General features: G+C 36.7%; 1 protein-coding gene across 1 annotated transcript in view; it reads right to left on the bottom strand.

Annotated features, from left to right (window-relative positions):
• Positions 1–18985, bottom strand: part of MINDY3 (MINDY lysine 48 deubiquitinase 3) — a 60855-nt gene that overhangs the window by 21353 nt on the left and 20517 nt on the right. Inside the window, exons 9-10 of the mRNA XM_082479893.1 lie at positions 12706–12776; positions 11439–11519 (exon numbers count right to left, since the gene is read on the bottom strand). Of these exons, the coding sequence (XP_082336019.1) occupies positions 11439–11519; positions 12706–12776 (152 nt within the window). The remainder of the gene's footprint in view (positions 1–11438; positions 11520–12705; positions 12777–18985) is intronic.

Raw genomic sequence — 18985 nt, 5'->3', positions numbered from 1 at the left:
ATAAAGCAGGCCGAACGGAGAATAAAAAAATGTCATCTTCCATTTCCCAAGGATACATGGCGCCCTGCTCAGAAAGAACATCTGGTCTTCAGCCGTTTTGGGGAAAAAAAATGCAGAGACACAGAAAATGGCCACAAAATAATTTCCATGTTGGTTAGCCCAAGAACACTTCACTTTAAAATATCTTTAATAGGCATTTGATAACTATATTTAAAACTCTCTATTTCCTAAGCTCTGTAATACATTTATGACTTCAGGACACACTTCAGTTTCAGGAAAAAAAAAATCTAAGGGGAAGAAAGAATCTGAGGAATCAATCTAGAACGTCTATTTATAACAGGCGAGCATGGATTAACAGCCATTCATATAGATTCATTTTCTCAAATAAAAGACACGATGGGCATACCGACAGTTCAAACGGTAGTTCTGGAACTGCCATTCAGTCATGTAGTGAAAACTAGATAAGTCTCACTAAAAATGGGTAAAATAATATTCCTAATATCATTATCTGGTAAACAATTTCTGCAGTTAGTAGGCTGTAAATAGAAGATAAGGAAGGTGGCTTGCACAGCAAAGAATGGATGGTGTGACTCTGGCACTATCACAGTTTATGATTTCTACCTATTACCTCAGATAAGGATACACGGAATATGGGGAGAAGTTGTTCGTTCTACCTACCTGTCATGTCTTTTCATTGTGATACTACAAGCTTATTACATTCCATATTTTGGAATACAGTAGGTTAGATTTCGGGACTCTTGAAAAAAAAAATCTTTGTGGAAATGACTCAATAAAATTTCTCTTTTAAAATTCTGCTTCTGGAATGATTCCATGAAGATAACCCCCGACTATGAATATATTATTTGTTGTCCTAAATTGGTTTATTTACTGACCTGCATTGGTTTAGAGACTTTGACAATCATGCATATGTACTTGTTGAAAAAGCACAGAAACTAAACTCTGCTTTCTTTCCCCTCCATGTGCTGAGGCTGCATCTTATGACTAGAACAGCATCTTTTACCTCTGCCTTATCTCTTTCATAAATACACAGTCATGCCAAAGCCTGATGTGAACACTGGAGCATACCATTGCGGTTATATACTTTCTGGAAAGGAGTATTCTACTGCATGAAACTAACACTCTTCTTTCCATCCTTCACTTGATGCCAGATTAAATATTAAGAAAGCTAATATTTACTTCCTAATTGCATACTATTCAATGATTTGTAAACTAGCAGGAAATGAAAGCGCACTAAATTGATCAAACTCTAAGCTTTTTGGGCTAAGACTTTAGAAGGTCTTTGAGGGAATAAAAGAGAAGTTTATGCCTTTCCACTGTATCTCCTCACAAATACTGAATGAACTACAAATTGATTAGGATGTAATTACACTTGCTCCACTACCAAGAGTACGCAAATAAGGATAGTATTATTATTTTGGAGAAATTTGAAAAATATCCAAATACACGCAGAAAGCTAAAGTGTAAAATCATTTTGAACACTAAAAAGACAAGGTATAAACATGCAAATGAGAAAAGGGCTTTTGAGGCAGAGTTGTATTTTTCAGGCCAAGGTCTTCTGTGAGCCAACCACTAACGCATACACAACTTGGAAGCCGTCAGACATGGGAAGGATTCTAAGCTGTGCTGTATAATATTCAGTAGCAATGACCCAACAGAAGGAAGGGGTCTGTAAATGAATTACACAAAGACATATATATAATTTCAGAACAGTACCAGCAGACTGGAATAGCTGCAAACACAGCATGTGCCAAATGCAGAATCAAGACAGCAACCGTTAAATGTTAATGCATCGAGTGACAAGAACATGCTTTGTGACCAGCGGGGGGATGGGGTGGAAAAAGTAATGCAACATATGAGAGCACATTATATTAAAAAAGATGTGTTTAAAAAACCCTTCAGGTCAGTACTCACTGGATGGCTGTATCCCAACCCACTGCTATCTGACCAATAGCATAAACAATACTTGACTATTTAATATAGCTGAAAACTGAACTACAGTGATTAATTGTCGCAGAATTGAGTAAGACTTGCACCTGGAAAGGCCAGGGCACCTAACTACTAGATGGAGCAAATGATGGAGGAAAAAGCCATCACCATTTTGGTTTTCACTTGATTTGGAATTAGGAATAAAATTTTTTTTATGGAACACCTTTCCATAAATATCAATTTGATTGATGTTCAAAAACTGCAATACTCTATCAATTTATTCATGATAGTTTAATAATGAGCCAGGATGCCTATTCCTCCAAATTTGAAAAACACAATATCTACCTATCATGTAATGACTCAGGGCCAATGCCTTCGCTATTGTATCAAATATAGCTGGAACCAACATTGGTTTCACACCTAAAAGGGATACAGAATGATACAATGATGTTCTCAGCCTTTGTTTCTATGCAGTTATGTTGACTTTCATAATTTACTTGATACAGTGACTTATTATAAAACTGCCTTTAGCAATGTCTTCGATGCATTTACTATTGCAAGCCACTCTGGATATACTACCAAAAAGAAAGAAAACACATCTGTTTCTTTAAAAATCAGCCTTTCATTTGATAGGCTAATATATATACAAACTAGATGCTGCTCATATCCTCCTTCCTGAAACAGGAGGCCATAAATCCTTCTAGATGCTAATAAGTACTCTTATGGGGTAGGACCCAATCCATTACCTTCCAGTCCCCAATTTCAGTTTACATATGAAAGTTATTCATTCTAATATGAGGAAAAGGAAAAAATACTTCTCAGGAGTGGTCTGCCTAGAAATGGATAGCTAATGAACCACCATTTCTGTACTGGTTTGTGCATTTTTCACAACAGGTGCTTTACACATTCACCACTACAATCTATTCCACTAAAAATATAACTAACTTTCAGAAATAACATATCATTTAAATTACAGTAAAAATATTGTTTCACGGAGATGACTGCACATTAGTCTCAAATATATTCCCATAGCCTACTGCTAATCTTTAAAAATCAGAACAAAAGTTTGTTTCTTAACCAACTGAAATGCAAACCCAAAAAATTAGGAAGTAAACAGAGCATATGCTTTGAAAGTAACTAGGAAATTGGAAAACTGAACACATAGATGACTACTAGGATATCACTTTTCTTTCTAACTATATTTAAAATAGACTTGAAATGATTAAGGAATACAATTTTTCTAGAAATGGTTAATGTGACATTCATGGCCAGTACTTCAGCATATATCCTTTGTAAGTTTTCCAATTCTGAAGTGCTCCTACAATACACTAAATTGAGAGCTTAACAGTTCATGGGAAATTCCTTCAGTTTTCATTTCTCTTCATTGTGCTGGCTTGCTTTCCTTCCTTCTTTCATACCCCCTTCTTTCCTTCATTTCAAAGGGCAGCTCATGCAACAAGTGGTAGTGTTTTATTTTGAATTTTTCCATCTAAATTTTGCTAGCTCAAAAGTTCCTATTGGAACTGCTAGAATTCCTGCCCCATTTCACAGGTTTTCATCTAGGCCTGGAAATAGTGTGCAAAGTCGTTCTCTCATCCAACTCAGCACAAGAAAGTATGAAAATGTATAACGTTTCAGGAGAAAGAATTCAGTGACACAAAAATTGGAACAACTCAAACGTAAACACGTGAAAAGTGGTATCATCTAAGCAGTCCTACTCTCAGCTACTTCATATATAAAAAATGAACCTCCCCCTCTGAAAGAAAACAGATGGATGAGAAGACTTTTCCCAAAAGGAAATAATGTGCTTATTTGCTTAGGGGCATATACAATTACATTTCATGGTCTGTATCAGCCAACCATGAAAAATGTCCTTAAATGATCATTGTGAAAGCTGTATATAATGGGATGAATGTTAAAAGTTTTCTAAAACTTTAGAGAACATATAGATATGACTAAATGGCTGAAATTAGTCAGAGAATCACGGTAACAGTGAATACAATTCTTGTAGGATGGTAAATCCCAAACAACTGGTTTGATTAACATTTAGAGTCTTACATCTCTCAGTTTAATGACCTCTACATCAAAATTTCCATGTCTCAACTCTAAGAACAAATAATGCAATACCCCACGACTGAGTTACCTCTATGATCTGAGTAGTAAGTCCTCATAATTGCTACTTACTATTATAGGATGCACAGCACCTCTGACAAGAGCAATACAAATATTACAGGATCTTGACCTAATTCCTAAATATTCTCACTTTGACACAAACTGTCAAAATGCATACCACTGCCCATAGATTAATTTCTCCAGTGCTCAAAGACATCAACTTCATCACCCAACCTCAGGAACTGGAAGACCACCAGACTCTTCTTTAATACTTTTCACATGTGATTTCCCCAACATGTATGGGTATATTACCATACTCCACTCAATAAAAGTCAATCATGTGACCTTAGATTCCATGGTTATGGCTTTCTCTTCCTAGCTTCACATTTTTAGTTACCGTACTATGCTAAAAAATAAAAACTGTATAACTGGATTGCCACTTCAAGGCATCTTTATAACTGTGTGGCAGGGACTCATCACACTCCATCCTCCTAGTAGTACCCAAAAGACCCCAAAATCCTGAGTAGCTAGAGTCCTACCTGACTCTGGAAGATAGAGTGAAGATCCCGTATCACCAACCCTAAACCCATAAAATCCAAGACAGGCTACTAAAATCCTGAGAACTTCAGTAGTGTCTTGAGCCTCTTTGATTTAGGATGTAATAATGTATGTCATAATCACAGTGTTTCCAGTCTCCTGCATTAGAACATGATTCGGTCTCTATTACTGGATTTCTTATGGCATGATGATATATGAGCCCCAACCTTCTAGCTCTACAGATCAGCCCCACCTGCCTACCACAGTCATATACACCTCAATCTTCCCACGCAACCTTTCCATTGTCCTCTGCATATCTCTGCTCTTCTTGGAAGTCCAGAGTTCTCCAAGACACTTTGTAGGCATGAAAGGATGCCAGGGAGGTGGCAAAACCAGAATTAGCTCTTCATCTCTTGAATTGGAGGGGGTTTACCTGGCTTCTTCACAACCCTTCCAAAACCTTGTGCAAGACATGAAAAAGAACATGTCCTGTAGAAAATTGGTATAGTCACTCTGAGGAGCTCTGGTTTCTCCACTATTAAAAAATTCTTTTAGTACAGTTGAAGTACAGACTGTCAAAAACTAAGAGGAGACAGAGATCTGATTTTATCTTGCAACTGTCACAGCTGGCTGCTCATTCCAACAATGTGGGAAACGGGAAAATAGGAGAAAGAAATATTTCTCCTGAGGAAAGCCAAAAATTGTATGATGGCTGAAGTTTCTCATGAAAGCTACCTCCACTTAAAGCAAAAACTATACTTCTAATGAAAGAAAAGAGAAATAGAAATACAGAGACTTCATAAATGACAGTGCTCCAGAGTTATCTTTAGAGAAAATAAAGCCACTATGACTTTAGTTAAATTGATGTCATGAACTTGTCTCATTAAAAACACATGCCATCATACAGGGTTGCATCACATATTAAGTCTGTTTTACGACAATGAATAGTTTAGACAAAATCTAGAAGTTACTTGGATAAATGCTGGTATGAATATCACTTACACAAATGAAAAAAAAGCACCATTTTCCCCACAGGAAACCTCCCAAACAAGCAATAAACAAAGAAACTGCCCAGAAGTGTCTGTTCATGGAGAGAAACATGCATCTGTAGTAGGAATAAATTCATCTGCAAGTAAAATTGGATCAGACCCACAAAGAGCAGAGTAAGGTTTCACAGTTACGGTCTGTGATTTTGCAGAACTGGAATAGGGTAGATACCTCACAGAAGTACTTTATTTTGAGGTGCCCCCTGCCAACTATAAGATCATTATTCTAAAGACACTTGACCCTTCTGCTAGGAAACTTATTTGGACAAAACAGCGCTTATGAACTATTATGTTATTCAGAACAATTGAAATTCATTTAGCAATACTGTTTACATTGTGAAGCTTAAACCAACCAGTAAAGTAACTTCAGTTCTCTTTGGGGGCCCACAGATCCCACAGGAAACATCCTGCTCAAACATTCATTTTAAAAAGGGGTCTCCTCCTGCAGAAAGGAGCTCTTAAATTAACAGGTAATAGAAATATTTGAAGATTGACTGCTGATTTAGCCAGATCAGAGCTATTGTCAAGAATGGAGCAGCATTTGTCTCCCTGCTCTTTATCAGCACACAGAAAATTTAAACCCTACTTAAGCCCAGAAGTTATTTCTGCAGTTGCCTCACGCAGCTGTATTCTTTCTACCAGATATCCAGACTGTCCTAACCAGATTCAGTTCCACTTACTCATAGAAATTAAAGACACTGAAACCACACACACTATAACCATTTTCTGAAGTGGAATTCTTCAAAATCTGACTTTGATTTCTTCTCTGATGAAGACCTTTTCAAAATCTGATTACCTGTGTTCATCGGTTATGGGAACAAAAACCAAAAGGAAGGCCACAGATATTTTTCACTACCTTCCCAAAGTAGAAGAGTTCCTAAGTTAAAGAATAAGTATAATTTATTTGGATATACATAAGTTACTTTTGCAGAGACCAGAGTTGTTAACACATACTAGTAATGGCTGAATTTTTACACATGCATCTTATTTTCTTTCATGGCCATTGACATTCTCTGTTGGTGTTCTGAGATTAAATGCTGTACCAAGTAAAACCCCCTCTTAGCCCAGTTCTGGTAAACACCACTGACCCAAATTCAGGATCTCCTATAGCAGTGTCAGTGTTTGCTCAGGTGTCCCTCTGTTGAACTTTGATCAAAAAGATTGTTTAGGAAGAGAAGTGAACGTTCTTTCTTCTGAGAGACAATATGATCAAGGATGCTGAAAAAAGACCCTGAGAATATGCAGAACAGGTTACACTGATCAAAGTTAGAAAAATAAAAAAAACGTAATCTGAAACCATAAGTACAGTCCTAACACAGTAAAACAGGCACACTTTCCTTGAAAAGCAGTAATCTAACTTATTCAGATGTCTCAGCTAGGAGTTTCCTCTGCTCATCTGATTCTTCAAGTCTAGATATGCTACAATGCTGTAACTGAAAATGGATAGCCGATTCTGTTGCAGCCTGTGTGCTCTAAGACCTGGGAACAGGCTAAGGGAATTTTTGAAAAACTTACACAGCTCTGAAGTGTCCCCACCGGCAGTTTCAATAACCTGAAGTCACCAGACAGACACTCATTCCATGCTGTCACTTCACTTTCAGAGTCTTGAATTCAAACTTCCAGACTATGTGGGTTTGCATGTCAGCAGATGGCATTCAGAAAGCAGCTATTAACCTGCTGTTGTTTTTCCTATTGTTTGTACTGAAACATTTTCTTGTTATACATTTCAACCTGATATTCTTTTATAGTGTTTGACCACACTGACATTCCTAAAAGTTCTGAATAGTTTCAGCTTGTCATAACTTCCTACGTCACGAGTATCATAAAAATAACCAAGAACTGACCATATAGCACTCGATCCAGAGCATCACAGCCTTATCCCTACATTGAGTAATTTAGAGCTACCCCACTTCCCACTCTCTTTTCCCTACAATAAATAAATAATTTAAAAAAAGACCGTAAATTTGAAGTTGATTTTTAGAGGACATTTACAATACTGTCTATTTGTGTTAGCACCATCTGACAGAACAGGCAGGGATACTTAGTGTGTCAGATGAAAGCTTCATTGTTTATTTTTGTTGGCCTGAGGCCATCTGAAAGTTTTCTTATCCATGAAAGGGAGGGAGGGCAGGGAGAGGCAGAAATGATGGCTGCTTGGCTTCAGGTGCCTATGATGAACCTACATACTCACTTTTTCAGGGAAAACGTACCTTGTGGCAAATGCAGAGTCCATGACCACTACAAGTAATAGCCACTCACATTTTTTCAGTAAATGTTAAATTTGGATTGCTGGGCATCAAACAACTTTCTGGCCTTATACACACACAGTTGTAATTGAAAAAGACAAAAATATACTGGTACTAATTACGGTTCCCTGCTAACACTTACTCCCCTTCCCAACTATTCACACAAGTTTTTTCACCTCTGTTATTATACACGTAAGTATCAAAATTCTGAAGAACTAACTACTCAGGTAATACAGATGTTTTTATCTCCTTTCCTACTTCATTACATACTCATCTGCATAACAAGCTGTAGTATTTTTGCTCAATATAGTCTACCTTAGAAATGAAAATATGGACGATGCAAGTGATGCTTCATTTCATTTGTTTCCAGATTCTGTTTTCTTTGGTCTAGAAAGAGCACTTCCACTGAAGTGGGTGCCACTGCATCAAAACATTGTGACAAGTATTCTCATGCTTCCATGTTTTGTATAGGAAATTAACCACTGCATTTCAACTTGTTGTGTCTGTATGGTTGTCTCCAAAATATCTAGCTGTAAATAATTGTTTGGCTGGCAATAGGTCAGCTAAGTACCAGGAAGAAAAAAACTACTGATCTCTCTTCAAGAAAACATGCTTCAATCAAAATTGCTGCTTTAAGGAAGAAATTATTTCTGAAATAATTTCTATCTCCAATTCCTTGTAGTAAAATGAGGCTAATAATATTTCTGTACACATCAAATAAGTTCTGACAATCAAGAGGTAGAGATGAAGACCACACAGATAGAATAGAATCTGTATTATTTTAATAATGGGGGAAACTGCTGACCCACCAGACTTTCGTTAAAACTAGGAATTGACTCAGCTGTCACTGTTTAAGACTATTTGATACAGAAGCAGTTACAAGAGAACTTAAGCCCACTTTCACACTTCAGTTCATTTTTTTATTTTCACTTCAAGCTGTAAGTGTGATCTTTAGCCCAAAGATGCCGTGCTGTATTTTGCTCATTCATTAAAATCCACTGAAAATGTAGAAAGTTTCAGAATGGCAACTATGGACAGATTTATTTATTTTAGAAAGTATGACTGAAAAACATTTCTCTGAATGTCACAGCTACATCAGAATGGTCCACATTTAGAGTAATGCAAATATAGTCTGGCAAACAGCAACAGATGTCTATAGGATCTAATTCAAAGACAGAAAAGCAAGGTGGATGATCTTTCATTCCACAGTTACAAAGCCAATGCTTATTGCTGTACTCCACATCAAATGTAAAAATCTGAACGAAGCATCTGAGTACTAAAGAACAGCAGCCAACTTTCTTTGAGTAGGGTGGTATGCAGAATTTCAGTAAATCCTTTTGCTTGTTGAACCTCCACTCTCAAGAAAAGTCCCTGAGACAGCAATGAAGATTCTGTCCCATTCCCTAATTTCCCCACACTACTTGTCCATAGTGATAGTAACCAAGGAAGATCGATTTTTCCTAGGTTTCTATGCCCAATTACTCAGCTAATGATGAAAGTGACCACTATTCTGCTTAATAATTGCCTAATACTCTTCTATTTAGGCTCCTGTAAATCATATGCAGCTTGAAAGAATTAAAGCCGTATTTGTCTTTTTCCAAACTTAATCTGCACTGCTTTTGGTTCGACACTCCATTTTCCTCTTTCCATTTTGAAGATTTCTTTCTCATGTAATCACTCACCATCAAGCTATATCAAGTTATATCCTCAGTATCAAGCACCATCTAGACAACTACATACATGACTAACAACTTGCTGACTAACCACTGGCAATGAATTCAAGTTTCTTCCTGTAGTTTTCGGCATGTAGCTTCAACTGATAAAATAACGGATTGCCGACACGATTCATATTTCCACTGTAGCTGACATCTCTGCTCCTCCTGAAATGCTCAACAACCTTTACTTTAGAAAGGGTGAGCTCAGACATGCAAAGCACATATTCAAGGACTCTTGGAAGTTTTTACAAACCTTCAGCTCCTACTTCTTTTCTCAAAGAAATTTCTGAGAAATTCTTTACCAAGCCCATGTTACTTCCTTTTCCTGCTTTTTAGTTCCTACGATACTAATCACAAGCTGAAGCTTTCCACAGCTTAAGTGGAGTTCAGTGAAGAAAGAGGAACCAAGCTATATTAGAGGCACCAGATGCTGATGCCCATTTACTTTAAACCCAGCACACAGCCCTCAACATCCTAAAAGAATTAGCATTAGAAATAAGATTTCTAATCACAGACACAAAGCATTAGAAGCTGTAATAAAATTCTGGACAGGTACACTTGACTTGTACAACAGAGTGATTATGCCTATTTACACCAGACTGCTATCTATACGACAAGGCACTGACTTCAGTGGTATAATTCAGAAAAACTGTGGATAAAATTTCAAAATTGAAATCACAAGGCTCTTCTAGGAAAGCCTGTTTGGGGAGAGAGTAAGGCAGAAAAACATCCAAAGGAGAATAAGGATTTTTTTTATTACCATGGAGTATGGAAGAAAGAGCATTTATCAGACACAAGGAATTCAGGGAAGTTCTAGTATAGCATTTGCAGCAGAATCTGCAAAAAAAATATTTGATGTGCAACATGGGCTAATTAATTTAAATTATTTTTAAATTTAAGTTTAAAGGTAAAGAAATTCTGCACATAAACTTCCAATGTATTGTGAGGGTTGGTTGGTTTGGTTTTGTAAGAAAAGAAAAAAAAAAAATCTAACTTTTTTGTGTCCTATTTTTAAACATTAGGCCAAAGTTTTCCTTAAGGAAATTCAACAGTTAAAGAAATTAAGACTTTAACTTTGTCATATCTTATAACACTTATTTTCAAGGTTTATTCCTAAAACATTCATTCGTTGTAAGATATTAAGTACAGGAAAGTTCATTCCTAATAAGTACTAATAAATATACTAGTAAGTACCATTAAATTTCAGTAAATACTTCTAATCAGAAACAAGTATTCTACAGAAATAAAAAAAAAATGTATGGGAAACAACTTACAATCTTCAACTAAAAAAATAGAAATTGTCTCCTCATAAAATTTGGTCTAAGATTTTAAATGGAGACCTCATCTCAAAAGCATTTTCTATATTCTACAGATTACAGTACATATCTGATAGAATAAATATAAGGAATTATCATAACAGTCCTGATATCCATTTTTAATCTAGAACAAAAAACTATGGTTATAGATTAAAAATTGTGAAAGTATTGTCAGGAAGATCAAACTACTAACAGGCACCAACACATAAGAATTTCCTTCTTATCTCTCTCTTGCACTATATAAATTTAAGACAGTATTTATTCCAATTATGGTGCTCTAAAGCATACCTTTCCCCCAGCCCAATAAATTAAGCTAGAGCCAAAAGTCTTCACTAAAATTTATGAGACATCATTAAACCACTTGACCAACTCTGCCTTCAAGGGAAGGCTTAATTAAAAGATTTGGTGACTACTTTTTTACATTAAAGCCACGTGAAACTCACATTGTAGCAAGATCTGAGCTTTGAATTTATGTGGTGTTTATCTGCCTGAGGTTACCAAAAATCACATCTAACATACCTTGGCAAAAAAGACTGTGAGGTGTGTTTCACTGCCGAGTATCCAAATGGGAAATTTTGGAGATTTCAAATAGGAGCCAACCTTAAAAAGTACAACAGAATCAGAAGTGCAAAGCAAACCCAGAAAACTCATCCAGTTAGCGATCAAGTTAATGACAATTCAGTTAGTGAAGTCTAAACTGCTCTGAAAACTACTATAAAACATTTGATAAAATGACAAAACAGTGTAAAATACTTAGATTCTAATTTTGATCACTGATTCCTGTTTGACTTGGAAAGCAACACAGCTTATTATAATTAATTGAAATAACATCAGTAAGAACGTGGTATCAACAATATTCCTTATTTCAACCTTCGAGACATGCTTCAAACACTGCACACAAGTAAGTACTCCTATGCTTAACACCACTATAATTGGATGCTAAATGAGGTAGAAGTCCACTTGACTTATTAGCTGGTTTTGCATTAATCGATTCAGAATTGGAACTTATTTAATAAATGAAGGGACAGTTAGTTTCAGTCAATACACCAACATTCTGGAAAGTACATAATCCTCTTTAACCTTGAGCTACGTTAAAGGACTTCAATAGAGATTGAAAAGGAAGCAAAGAACAACCAAAAAGCCTTTTCAAATTAAGAGTATTAATGCTGTTTCACAAGTAGTATTTGTCAAGCACAAAATTTCTCTAATAAAAATCTTAAATCAAGAAATTAAGTGTCACAATGGGAAGAAACAATATGGACTAGGTTGCACTTTACTTTCAGATGCTTACAGGTGAATACATAAAGGAACTTTTAGGTCTTGAATGTATTATATTCAGAATACATTTGCTGAATAGTAGTTTTACCATTCTTACTTATGGCTATTTATTTTAAATGGAAGACAGTGATAGCGTAAAAAGTGAACCACAAAACTGCAACATTCACAATAGCAAGCCACTTTGGGACTTGACAGTTTTATAACTATTTGCATAACTTGCATTAAAAATCATTTTAGTAAAAACATAAGCTCCTAACCAGCTATATTAAATTGGTGCAATAGAGTTCTATTTTAAATAGCAAACAACATTTATTCAATAAGATACATTTAACAATTTTGTATCTGTTTTAATATAGTATTAATCTCAGTTTTAATTTGAAGTTGAACATACTTTGAAAGTTCTTTAATATCTCCAGTTGTACACAGTGAAGCTTTCAGTAATACTGTCAAAGAAGCCCACAACACCTTAATGAAAGAAAAATTTTAAATGATGCAGAAAACAGCTTACCTTACAATATCTCAGAGATTCCATCAATGTCAAAAAGCCTACTGTTGCCTGTTTATGTATACCAAGAAGTTCTGTTCAAAACAAAACACAAAATTTGTTCAAGAAAAATCTGCAAAACCACTTTTAAACCATTTTTTCTTACTTTCAAAATTGGTCAAATAACAACAATTTTAAAAGTGATGCGATTTTAGCAACAATGGCAAATCATGAAGGTATAATAAAAAAACTACGAAGTTTTACTAATTTCCCTCTCTGTAAAATATGAAGAGCCAAATTGATGGCTTAAAGTTTACTGTTGATAGCCTCTTTTCAAAAGTTGCTGGATTTATTAGGAGATGAAGTACTTGTAACTTACACAAAAATTAATCTCAGAAAAATTTAAGAAAAACAGCTACCTTGAAGGCGAAAAAAACCCATATAGATGTATTTTTTCTTTTTTTTTTTTTTTTTTTTTTTTTTTAAGATTTCTCTGGCTATATTTATCTTAGTCATTTTGCATTCTGAATAATAAAACATAATTTTGCAAATAATAGTTTTGTTAGTAGGAAAGAAAGCATTCACTTGATTTGATTTACTGCACTGACTTCCATTTAATGTATCATACAGCTCTCAAACACACACAGCTGTCAGGAATAGCTGAAATATTTATGTACTACTGATTGGAAGAGCACTTAGAAAACCTGATTTGAGGCTCTCTAATAAAGAATGAGAAAGCACATCAATATTCAGGCTGAGAAACTAGTTATAATTATAAGGATTTTAAGAAGCTCTGGGCTTACATATACATCATCTCAACAGTACAAGTTCTGTCTCCTTCAAACAGCTCTGCTAGGTCCCTAAACTTTGTCTAAACAAAGAGCAGCGCATACCTGATCCAGCAAATAAACATGGGAACATATGCCATGATCAATTTAACAAGATCTGTATTTCCTTTTTTCAGAGAACACTGACTTTGTATTTGAACACTGACTTCTGTATTTGAAAGTTCCTTCTAAAACACTAATTCTCAACTATATTTTTTTAACATTGATTATTCACGTACAACAGCATAAAACTATGACATCTTTATCCATGCACTAAAGCCTCAGGACCACAGCAAGTGAAAGAAACTGCTCTAAATTTAAAAGAATTCTTAACTTCCAGAAATCAATTCTGCATTTCATTGTAACTCACAGCACTAGCCACGGTATGCCATGCTTCCTGCAACGACTTCAAGTTTACCTCTCTAAATTTTGCAATAGGGCAGAACAGTTATTATAGTAATGTTTTACCTTTTTCCTCTACTGTTAAACAAAACCAAACCCACCACCCCCAAACCAAAACCAAACCACAACTTCAACAAACAAAACCCAAAAATCTTAAAGCCAGTAACTTGTTCACTACCTTTGTGGCCAGGAAGTACAATTCCTTCCTTAGAGTCAGCTATATATATTAAAAGGCTCTATTTGCAGTAGAGAATTCTTTGATCTGAAACCGCCCTTTTAAGGATTATCTTCAAATTTGCTTGGAATTAGAACATTTGGGGGTGCATAGATAACACTTTGCAGAACCCCATTACCTCACTGACTTATAGCTGTGTTGCTACAAATTGACATACGCTGAGACAATTCATACTTTCTTTGAGCTGAGGTGAAGAGAGCTAGCCCAATTAAAAGACTAGTGAAGGATCCTACAAACTAGGGAATAGCTATTGCTCAGAAATAGCACGTTTATATGTGCAATGGAGGGAAACAAATGGCAGAAGTAAGCAACAGTACATTAAAGAAACATTTTTAACACATCACATATGTTTCTTAAAAAATCATTAATAAAAATCAATTTAAAGTTCAATTTAAAATCAAATTAAAGTGCTAATCAAAGACTTCAGATTCAGGAGCTGATGCTTAGAACAGAACAAAGTCACATATAAATAATATTTACTGTTCAGAAATGATTCAGAAAAAACACAAAACCAAATTACTAAGTATTTTGTTCCCCTAACAGATAACTAGATGAGAACTCTGACTGATAACTAGAGAGAGCTGGGATCCTGGCCCAGTAGCTCCAGAGTTTGAGTATGCCAACCAGCTGATAGCCACACTACGTGGAGAGTGTATCTGAAAGCTATCAGGTTAACTAACCTGGAGTCACTGGTCTACCCATGCCTTCTTCAGAATTAGTCAACAGAGAAGACAGACCCAAAGGCAAAAATCATTGTCAGGTGACTTAGAAGGAAACAAAGGGAGAGTAGCTGCCCTACATCAAAGTTCATCCTTGTGAATATCCTCACCCCACGGAAAGAACACACACCCCTGGAAAAGATCTGATAACACGAAAAATCATCTAAGTAAATGAAGATGGATGCCTCGTCTGAAAGTTAATTTCTCCTTTTTTTTTTTTTTTTAAAAAAAAAAAAAGTACTTTTGCAAAGTACTCATATTTCTAAAAATGGAGAAAACCGGAGCCTTTAAAAAAAAGGCCCAAACCAATGATGGTTTTAAAATGTAATGATGTTAGCAACCGTAACAGAATATCGCCACCTAGTGACACCATGCAACACCACAAATCCGTGGCACTACTCCGATAAAGCATTTACAGCATTATTTGTGTTCATATTAAATTGCTACTTTACCTAAGAACGACAGTCTTTAAAAAAAGAAGAAAAAATCTACCTCCTCATCTCTTCCTACTGTGGATAACTGTGTCAAGAGAAGAGATTGGAATATGAAGAAAGGTTTAAAGGGGAATATGTAAATAGTCAAAGAAGAGGGATCATTTCACTGGTATTTGTGCCAGTGGTGGCCAATAACAATTCCAGTTAATAACTCCTGCCCTATTTGGAAAATATGCAATACTGTAAGAGTTAGAGCTCTGAGTATAATCTGCAAACTACCGGGTAATTCCTCAAGTCTGTAATTCAGTATTTTCTTTATCACTAATAAAATGACATTAACTTTAAAATAGCTTTAAAATAATTTTAGAGATTTACTTATTAATTAAAAATTGCTTATCTAAATAGTTGAACAAGAGGTAAAGTGACTTTACATAGCTTCTGAATAAAAATGTAAGGCAAGCGCCATTCTAATAATTCAATGTAGTATATGTGTTTACTTATAATAATAGCACCACCTATCTAGCATTTTTCCTGTTCCTGTATTGTGGCTGAATCTTCTCACTGTTGCTTCATTGCTGCCCCTGTGAATATGCCATGAACCACACCACACCCACAGCTTTCTGCAGTTCTTTAGCACCGCTCTTCCCCCATGCCCAGGGATACTTTTCCTGCCCCTCAGTTTCAGAGGTTCACCAACGGATTACACCTAATCACAGAAGTACCTGAAATCTCTTTCCATCATGTTTACACACGGAAAAATTAAGCAGCACTCGCTGGCAATCAGCTCTATCCAATACTAATGTCAGACCTTCCAACTTGCAGTCACTTGACCAGAGGAATTTAAGGCGACCAGTAACCAAACCAGAAAAACATACATAAAGCGAACTTCGAAACTAGTCAGGAAACACATTCAGTTCTTGTTATTTGGACATCTGCAACCCTTCTACATGAGAAACTCAGTGTTGGCAGAAAGGAAGCTGAAGACTACAGCCAAAGAGAACCAAAGTAGAGGAGAAATGATTGTAGGAGAAAAAAAAAGATGACAAAAAGGATTGATAAAGGAAATGTGACAATGTATCCAAAATTCCGTCTTGTCTAATAAGTTGTGAACAGCACAAGCTGTTCTTTGTCCTTCTTTTTGATAGACTACACAAATCGCTTTGCAATAGATACTGATTATAGACTTAAGACGGTGAATAACCTGGTTTTGACTATAATTATCCCAAGGACTTGAAGAAAATGGAGGGCTCCCAACAATAGTTAACTCCAATTACTTGACTGGTGAAAAACTAACAGGACACATAATACCAAATTCTTAAGATGTACTAAGGATTATTTTCTGCTCCTCCTCTTCCCCCTAAAAGACAGATGTTTCTATGGGAGCTCTGGTTCTGGATTTTTAGGGCAGAATCAATTGAGAACCTAAATGTGAATATTACTGTGTGAGAAGAAAGTTCAGTGCTCTCAGAAAAGAAAAAAAATCCAACTTCGATACCTAATGAATAAGGTCTACCAGAAAGATAACCTGAAAGGCAAACAAAGCAATGAACTGCAGGGCTTCAAAAAAGTTACATTAAATTGCAGAACAGCAAATTAGCCCAATGCAAAGGAAAACTGAAAGAACAATTCAGATTTTTTGATTTTTAGATCACGATCAATCAGAGAAAATTAAAAATGCTGAAGAGAACGTATGGATAAAACCAGAAAGGCTAATTACAACAAATTTGAGTTAGGAAGGGGGGTGGTGGTAAATGACAACAATGTTCTATACAAGCAGCATGAATCAGGTTAGCAATCAACTGATAAAACACAAAAGAAAATGATATAAAGAAAACACAAGTATTCAAAGCTATCTTTGCTTTGATTCACAAGAAGGTAAATAATGTTGTATACTGAAGATGATTAACAATGAGATGATGGTGTCAGCTGTTCAGCTGTAAAAAAAAGAACAAAATTGGCTAAAAAGTGTACATAAGCCAGACGTGTTCAATCTTGCAAATCCTAATGAAATTCGTTATATAACAACTAAGTAGCTAGACAAAGTAAGTCCCTGAACCATTAACGATCACTGAACATATGAATGATAAAGGAAGTGTCAGGAGACTAGAAAAGGAAAAACAGGGTACTTACCCTAAAAAAACCAACAAAAAAAGCTAGAGGAATGTATTGGGTTTGCGTGGCAAGGTTTTTGTAAGGGGGGGGCTACAGGGGTGGCTTCTGTGAGAAGCTGCTAGAAGTTTCCCGTATGTTCAACAGAGCCAATGCCAGCCAGCCCCAAGATGGACCAACCACTGGCCAAGGCCGACCCCATCAGTGATGGTGGTGGTACCTCTGCGGGACAGCAACCAGGAGAGAGGAGTGAGAGCAACAACTCTGCAGACACGAAGGTCAGTGAAGAAGGAAGGAGATGAGATGCTCCAGGTGCCATAGCAGAGATTCCCTGCAGCCTACAGGAAGACCATGGTGGGCAGGCTGTCCCCCTGCAGCCCATGGAGGTTAATGGTGGAGCAGATATCCACCTGCAACCTATGGAGGCTCCCACACTAGAGCAAGTGGTTGCAACCGAAGGAGGCTGTGACCCCACGGAGAGCCCATGTTGGAGCAGGCTCCTGGCAGGACCTATGGCCCTGTGGAGAGAGTAGCCCACACCAGAGCAGTTTGCTGGCAGGACCTGTGACCCTGTGGGGGACCCATGTTGGAGCAGTCTGTTCCTGAAGAACTGCACCCTGTGCAAGGACTCATGTTGGAGAAGTTTGTGGAGAACTGTCTCCTGTGGGAGGGACTCCACCCTGGAGCAGGGGAAGAATGTGAGGAGTCCTCTCCCTGAGGAGGAAGGAGCAGCACAAACAACATGTGATGAACTGACAACAACCCCCATTTCCTGTCCCCCTGCACTGCTCAGGGGGAGGAGGTAGAGAAAATCTGGAGTGAAGTTGAACCTGTGAAGAAGGGAAGGGTGGGGGGAAGGTGTTTTAAGATTTAGTTTTTATTTCTCATTACACTACTCTGATTGGATTGGTAATTGCTGAGTGATCTCCCTGTCCTCATCTTGACCCATGACCCTTTTATTATATTTTCTCTGTGCCTATTCAGTTGAGGAGGGGGAGTGACAGAGCAGCTTTGGTGGGCACCTGGTATCCAGCACCACAATGAAAACCCAAGGAGAAAGGATGATTTTAACCTCCAAGGGGTCACAAAACAAATTAGTAATCTATTTGCGTGCACAAGGAAGGACAAACAAACCAACCAACCAACCAACCCACCCCCAACCAACCAACAAAAAACCAAAAATCAGTCAGTATAGGCTCATCAATAATAGACTGCAATAATCAAATCTAAATGTCCTGGTAAGAAGTCTACCAAATAGGTATAAGAAGAGTTAGATACAATATCCAAACGACATTCTGATAAGTCTGATGCTGAAGTACAGCCTGCATGGAATCATAATCCAGTGGAAGTCTAAAAAGTCTCAAAGGAAATTATACTACTTGTTCATTGTCAAACTGGAGCGTTTCCATTCAGGTCTTCCATGGATCTGTCTTGAACTTCAGTTCAAGTCAGTATTTTCAGAGATTACTTAGATGATGCAAAATTCCCATAAAAAACATGCTGATGAGCCTGAGATGGACTTTGTAGCAGTGGGAGAGAAGATGTGAAAACACTTTCATAATTCAAAGTGTTCCTGCT

Source organism: Vanellus vanellus, assembly GCF_965231255.1.
Source record: "Vanellus vanellus genome assembly, chromosome: 2".
In the NCBI taxonomy this organism is placed as follows: Eukaryota; Metazoa; Chordata; class Aves; order Charadriiformes; family Charadriidae; genus Vanellus; species Vanellus vanellus.
Note: the sequence above shows the minus strand (reverse complement) of the source record. Positions and strands in the feature narration are given on the sequence as shown.